The 7,948-nt window shown below is 40.1% G+C and overlaps 1 protein-coding gene across 2 annotated transcripts in view; it reads left to right on the top strand.

Annotated features, from left to right (window-relative positions):
* Positions 1 to 7,376, top strand: part of fn1a (fibronectin 1a) — a 120,698-nt gene extending 113,322 nt beyond the window's left edge. For both annotated transcript variants that reach the window (XM_034186618.1, XM_034186619.1), the window contains exons 47-49: positions 40 to 146; positions 349 to 468; positions 5,626 to 7,376. In XM_034186618.1, the coding sequence (XP_034042509.1) occupies positions 40 to 146; positions 349 to 468; positions 5,626 to 5,697 (299 nt within the window). In that variant the 3' untranslated portion in view covers positions 5,698 to 7,376. The remainder of the gene's footprint in view (positions 1 to 39; positions 147 to 348; positions 469 to 5,625) is intronic.
* Positions 7,377 to 7,948: the final 572 nt, after the last annotated feature.

Raw genomic sequence — 7,948 nt, forward strand, 5'->3', positions numbered from 1 at the left:
AAATTTATTCTTGGTTCTGTTCTGTTATTTCTTCACCAGATGAGTCGACATGTTATGATGATGGGAAAATGTATCAGGTGGGAAACCAGTGGCAGAAGGAATACCTCGGCGCCATCTGTACATGCACATGCCATGGAGGCCAACAGGTGAGACAAAGCTGTGCGCACACATGCACACGCATTTACTCCCACACCTGTTGTTTTATGGATTTTGTACAGGATACAAACCAGTCTGAGTCTTTCTCTGAGTGCACGTGTGCTTTGTGCGCACTGTGCTGCCTCATTGCAGACACATGATGGAGAAGTTATGGTCTGACTATTCATTCAACTTTGTCCCATCCCTCTTCAGGGCTGGCGATGTGAGAACTGCAGGAGGCCTGGAGGACAGACTGACGTGGATGCTGACCTCCTGCAACCTGTTCGTTCAGATGTCTTTGACCGCTACAGAGAAAACGCTCTCCGCAAACTGGTCAGTGACTCACAAAAACACTAATTCTTTTGCCATTACTCTGTCCTGCCAGACAAAGTCTCATTAGATTAGAACGATATTCACATTGAGACACTGAGCGGCAGATTTAAGTGATTGCAATTTGTCACCAGTTCATACAAAGTGTTTGTGTGGAGGATAGAGGTGAGACCACACCAGAATATGCTTGGTTTGACTCCACATCAGAGAGGAAACTCACTAAGGTCTCTCATTCCCCAGTAGGTGCCAGTTGAGTACCTTGCATGACAACATAAGTACCATATGTGAAAATGAGGCATCATTGTAAAGCCCTTTGAGTGCCTTTGCCAGATGAAAAAACACTTCAGATTCAATCAGTTTATCATTCCTGCTGTTATAGTGTGTTAACACAGTGGTTCTAAAACTTTAGGTCACGCACCCCTATGTACATTATGACTAACACCCCTGTCACACCTTGACAATTTAGCCAGCATATGCCGACCGCGTTAAAAACACTGGGCGTTCATCTAATAAATTATGTGTACGTTTTTTAGAAGTTAAGAGCACGTTAAAGCCCGCGATGTACGTTGTAATATGCTGAGTACCCTCGAAACATTTTGGGCATGCAAGGAGTAATATAAAGTCTTAATCTTACCTGTTCCTTTCAGATTCATCACAGCCTTATCCACATAAAGCATCCTGATTTTGGAAAACAATGTCTTGTCATGACTGAAGAAATGTAGCATTTTAAAGCAAGTCCCTCAGTGGTTTCTCTGCTCCAGGTGCGTTTCTCAGCCTGAGGATGCCAGTGTCGTGGTGTGATCGGTCCCCCATCTGATCACTCAGATGGGGGACCAATCAGAGCATGAGCGGCAACTTTACAAGTTGAGAGTGGCAGCGGCTCATTCATTCACGGCAGTGTTTACCACAGCGATCAGTCACCTCCTCAGCAGTCTGCATGTGATGAAAATAAATCCCATGGTCCACCAAGACAAAAATCAAATAATGTTAAATTACTCTGTTTTGCCTCTGTGTGGAAAAGAGATGCTGTGCGACAGAGTATGCTCTCTCAATGACGTGCTTGTCAATATTTAAGTATTCCATCTGCCAAACAAAATGGTTCTGCCAGCGGTGGAAACGCAAAACAAATCAGACTTAATTGTTCCGACCCACAACACACTGTGCAGTACCGATCCAAACCACTCGGTGGAAATGGGACTGTCAGTAAATAGTCAAGGTGTGACAGCTGCATTAATTTATTAGACGTACATCAGCGTATGCCAGCATTTTTAATACGATTGGCATGCGCTACCTAAATCATTAAGGTGTGGTAAGGCTCTAAGATAGCACGCCCCTTACTGCTGTTGCCCTTCCCCCGGCCCCAATAACAATAACCATTGTTATACAAGTTTGTGGACAATTCATTTCTTCTTTTTTTTTAAGCACGAGAATGAGTGACTGATCGTATCTTTTTCAATTAAATGTCTTCAAGCCCACACTGGATATATATATGTAGTTATGTATTGTAGGCTACTAGTGGAACAAAACGCTGAGTCTATTGACTGACTCAACCTAATTATATGGAGGGTCACAGGACATGAACACAAATTTTGATCATTTATCCAAATTCTGTTCATTAATTTTTAACTAATCAGAGAGAACCTTATACCAAATTGACTACAAGAGGATATCAGACACATGCACATTTACAAGCTGAGCAATGTCAACTTTCGGACATGACAATGGCACCACTGCGCTCCAAAAGCCATTATTTCCATTGGCTCGAGCCACATCACAAGGGTTTGTCACTGTGTCAACCAAAGACCATGTGGTTGCAGCACACTCCAGCACTTGCACATGCAGTAGAAATGAAGTATGTGGCTATGCATGGAACGCATAATCAATCAATCAATCAACATTTATTTATAAAGCGCTTTACAGCACCGACTGGTGTCCAAAGTGCTTAACATTAAAAACACAAATTTACAAAATAAAACACATATAAAATAAAATTTTTAAACAACACATAAAAAAAGAACATAAAAATAACAGAACATGTCACCTCCCCACTAAGTGTTAAAAGCCAGTTTAAATAAATAAGTCTTTAACTTAGATTTAAAAAGTGCTAGGTCAGGAATAGTACGTAACTCAAGAGGTAGCTCATTCCACAGTCTGGGGCCAGCTACCGCGAAAGCATGATCACCCCAGCGTTATATCTTGACCTTGGAACATCTAAGTAAAGCTGGCCAGACGCCCTTAACGTCCTACTGTAGGTGCGCAAAGTTAAAATTTCAGACAAGTAGGGAGGTGCAAGGCCATAAATAGCTTTAAAAACAAACATTAAAATTTTAAAATCAATTCTAAAACGAACTGGAAGCCAGTGGAGTAAGTATAGGATGGGCGCAATATGCTCACGTCTAGAAGTGTTTGTCAAAAGACGAGCAGCAGCATTCTGCACCAACTGGAGACGCGCAAGAGACGACTGATTAATGCCCGCATAAAGTGCATTACAATAATCAAGTCTGGAGCTGATGAAAGCATGAATGGCCATCTCAAGATCACGTCTACTGAGAAAGTGCTTTATTTTAGCCAAGAGGCGAAGTTGGAAAAAACTAGCTTTGACAACAGAATTTATCTGTTGATCGAACCTCAAACAGCTGTCAAATATCACTCCCAAATTCTTGACAGCTGGTTTTACATAGTTAGCCAAAGCACCAAAATTTGGTGTTACCACATTTGGTATGCCAGTGCGCTCAAACACCATGATCTCAGTTTTACCATCATTCAGGTAAAGGAAGTTTCGGGACAGCCACTGCTTTACATCACGAATACAATTAAATAATGATGACAAAGCATCACTCCCATTAGTCCTCACAGGCAGATAGATTTGCAGATCATCTGCATAACAATGAAAGGACAAATTGTGCTGGGTTATAATTGACCCCAATGGCAGAATGTACAAAGAAAATAGAATCGGCCCCAAGGACAGATCCCTGCGGCACTCCACAGCACAGAGGAGCAGTTGATGAGGAAAGGTCCCCAATCATGACAGAAAAGCTCCTTTCAGCCAAATATGATCTAAACCACTCAAGTGCAATACCATGAATGCCAATAAATGTTCCAACCGGGAAACAAGTACTGTGTGATCCACAGTAATCAAAGGCTGCTGTGAGTCCAACAGAACAAGCACAGCAGGATTCCCTGCATCCACCGACAGAGTAATATCATTATGAACTTTTAAAAGTGCTGACTCAGTGCTGTGTCGCGATCTAACCCAGACTGGAATTTTTCAAGGATGAGATTGTCTTCTAAAAATGATTGTAACTGTAAAAAGACAACCTTTTCTAAAACCTTAGATAGAATGGCAGATGAGAGACAGGTCTAAAATTGGAATAAAACTGATGAGTCCAGGTGAGGTTTTTTAAGAAGAGGTTGAACCACAGCATGTTTAAAAGCAGCTGGAACAGACCCTGATCTAAGGCAAGCATTGATAAAGTTAGGAGACCCGCCCAACAGTATTAAAGCCTCCCGTCAGTACCTTAGCTGGAACAACATCAAAAGGACAACTTGTAGATTTTATGTGTTTTAACACATCAGCGGAGAGATGCAAAAGAAATGGGCTCAAAACTGTTCGAGCACAGCAGAATGTGCACGAGGAGAGACAACTCAACATTACAGTTCTGATCAGCGTTCTGTCTGACTGATGAAACCTTATCAATAAAAAACTGAAGAAACTCCTCACAGGTTGTAGCGTCCAACAAAACAGAGGTGTGTGGATTTACAACTGAGTTTATAGTCTGAAATAACACACTGGGACGATGACAACTGCTCGAAATAATGAGACAGATATTGTGCTTTTGCCTCCTTCACAGCCTTCTGATAGTCAGTTAGACTGTCCCTCAGAAAACCCAGAGACACCTGCAGTTTGTCCTTTTTCCATTTCCTCTCCACCCGTCTGCAGCGTTGCCTGAGGGCACGGGTCGTGGCATTTAACCAGGGGTCGGATTTTGATTTCCTGGATTTGCAGCGCATCGGTGCAACAGAGTCCAAAATGACTGTGCATGTAGAGTGGAAAGAAGAGAGGATGTTATCTGGAGTAATGGAGAAACCAGTCCATTCATGGCATAAAACTGAGAGTCCATGAAGGCAGCAGCAAAGTCCCCCGCTGTCGAGGTGACCAAACGGCGGCGAGAGACAGGAACAAGTGGCTTACTAGCAGATGGAGGAGCAATAAATTCAAAAATAACAGGAAAGTGATCTGAAATTGCAATGTCTGATATGTCCTTAAGTGAAACTGAGAGCCCAAAAGAAATAACCAGGTCCAAGGTGTGTCCAAGATTATGTGTTGGTCCATCCACAACTTGTGTTAGACCAAAAGAGTTCAGGAGGCTTTTAAAATCATCAGCCAGCTGATTAGAAGGACAACAGATATGAATATTAAATAATGGCACAGGTGCCAGCCATTATGATTTTGCAATAATTATTGCATCGTCATCACACACTGTTCGAGTTTCCAATGTCTTGCGCAGTTATTACGATATTTATTCGATGTTTATTCAGACTTGTGGCTGCATAGCTATGAAACTGCGTGATGTGACATCATGAATAGTCTCTGCTCTAATTAAAAAAAATCATGGGGCAGAAGCAGTATCGAACTTTGGTGTTAACAAGGTGGTTAAAAGTTTGCTAAGATGATCACTAAGATCAGTAGTATGGATCTATAGCAGTTACACCCAAAGAGAAAACGTACAGGTGCTATTATGGCTGATGGTCAGTAAAAGCAAAACCACTCTAAGTCCTGTCTATTCATGTTTAATATTCAGTGTTTCCCCAACAGTATTACAGACCTGGCTGCCCGCCAGGCTAACGAGAAGCCCCGCCACGCTATATACGCATTTATTTGTTTTTAAATAGCACCAATTTATAAAAAAAAAAAGAAAAGCACAAATGAAAAATAACAACATATCTAATAATCAACAATCAATTTGTCTTATCTGCGGCGTTGTGATCAGCTCTGCAGCGAGGCTGTTGACACACAGCGTTGGCCCCTCTTTCCAGAATGAGGCTAGCTCTGTGCTAGTCTTATTGTCTGGAAGCCTCTGGACAATACTGTATCATGTGGATGAATAAACATGTACTTCTCCTCTCTGTTCTCCTCTTGCCTCCTGTCCTGCACTGCAGAACATCCACTGTCCCATTGAATGTTTGAGACCAGAGCTGCTCGCAGATGCTCAGAGTCCCTCAAAGAAGTGAGGATGGGTGCATCAACAAGTGGGACCTCATACACCACCACCACCACCTTCTCCTCTTTGTATTAACAAGGACTTTTCCACATTCCCGTACCTCAAAGACAGTCCCCGAGCCTAATTTCTTGTTTTTAGGAAAGTCTTCACACCACTTTAGTGCCTTAATATGACTTTTCTCCACCAATTTGAGCTTTTACAAAGACGTGTTTAATGGTGCAACATTTGATCACAGGTGTTTCTGAGTTAGATGGGTTTTTTGTTTTGTTTTGTTTTACACCAATCTGTCACAGTGTTGCTGCTTTATCACCACAAATAATTCTTCTCCACACTTATACACCAGCTGCAGTATTGCTGTATAGTTACTTGTTTTTGTCCAATTCCACACATTCTAGTTCTGGGTATTTTCTTCATTGACCAGATGGCACATGCCAGTCAAGATCTGTAAATGTAGCAGAAAGTGCACAGTTTGCATAATTATGGAATATATTTGTAGCCGCATTTGATGTATTTCCAGTTATTTTCAGTGTCACTATGACATATTTGGAAAATGTCCTGTAGGTAATGACACCTTATTTTATTTTCAAGAGTGACGTGGTATGCTAAGACTTTACAAATCCATGCAGTATTCCCTTTATTGCTCAAATGTGTTTTGTGAAATGAGACACAGTTGAGGTCAACTTCTGTCTTGCGTTTAGTGACTCTGAAAGTCCGTTGGATGGAAATTAAAGGGGTCATATTCAGGTAAATATTGTTGTATTTTAATGTTAATAATGCCAATTAATAAGTCCCACGATTCCATGATTGTGCATGTAGAAAATACCTTGTTGTATGCAAAATTTAGAGATTCATATGCTCCAAAGAGAAAGTAGGTGTGTCAACCAGCAGCTTCTTTCCATTTAAAGCAGTAGACACAAAAAAAATCACTTCTTTGAGACACAATTTTTGCTTTTTTTGGGGGGGGGGGTCACCTACATCCAGGATATTTTGGCACAATCTTTTAATGTTTTTAATCTAGGCCAGATTTCACAATTAAAATTGTGTGATATGACCTCTTTAAGTAGACTTTATTAAGTAGACTCTGCAATGAAGATGTAGTGATCTGTAATTGCTCTTTTTGTCCTGCCAGTGTCCTGCTTTGTCATGGCCAGTCTGGCTAATCCCTAGGATTTCTCCTTAATGTGCAAGATGTTTATAAGAAAACAGTTTTAGATTTGCACTCTTACTTTTGATATTAAGACATACTTTTCACTATTGGCTTAAGTAGTCACTGTGCAAATGTGATTCTATCTGCAGTAATAATTGTTACTAAATTAAAATGGTGGCTAGTCACTAAATATATAAGGTACAGCTTACTACACACACACACACACACACACACACACACACACATATATGAACAGTTAAAGGCCAAAGCTGACTGACCACAAGATTGTCATGACCCCCCACCCCCCCCCCCACCCCAAAAAAAATCTATTGTATGAAATGTTATTTTCTTCCTGGTGCAGTTCATTTTAATTCTAGTCATTTTTTTCCTCTTTTTAATTCATTTTTTATTTATCCCTTTTATTCAGGCATTTTGTTGAATGCTATTCTAGGGTGTACACTTTGTTTAACATGTTTTTATATTGTTGGTGCCAAACTCTGAACTACTGTGGACTGAAACTTTTTAATAAACAGAGGAAAAAAGCAAAGTGTATGATTTTAAAAAAATGTTTTAACATGTATGTATAACATGCATTTATATATTAATAGCCAAGTGGCCTCTTTGTGCATGTATGTGTGCGTGCGTTCATGTGTCCGTGTGTATTAATTAAATCAAGGACAAACTGGGGAGAGCTGACATTTGCCCTTTGGTATGCTTATGTATTATGGGTCAAGGATAAACGCCACCGAAATGGAACGTTGATAAGACTAATTTTTGGAGAAACTACAGATATTATCTGACAACACTGAACAATGGATGTTGATAATTATAGTCTGGACTCACATGCCATTTCAGCAGGAAGCGGTAAATCATCTGTATATTAAAAGAGAAGTGGCATCTTTGTACGTGTATGCAAGCCTGCAATGCATGATTTTATTTAGTACGTTCAATGTAAGTACATAATGTAATTGTAAATATGTTAAAAATACATGAATGACAAGAAAGAGAAAACACTTATTTCCATTCTGGTCCATTTAAAAATCAAATGACAAATAGATGTATTAATAAAATAATAATATACTGATAATAATAATTATGATAATAGTGTGTATAT

The sequence above is a fragment of the Thalassophryne amazonica genome, chromosome 14, assembly GCF_902500255.1.
Source record: "Thalassophryne amazonica chromosome 14, fThaAma1.1, whole genome shotgun sequence".
NCBI lineage: Eukaryota > Metazoa > Chordata > Actinopteri > Batrachoidiformes > Batrachoididae > Thalassophryne > Thalassophryne amazonica.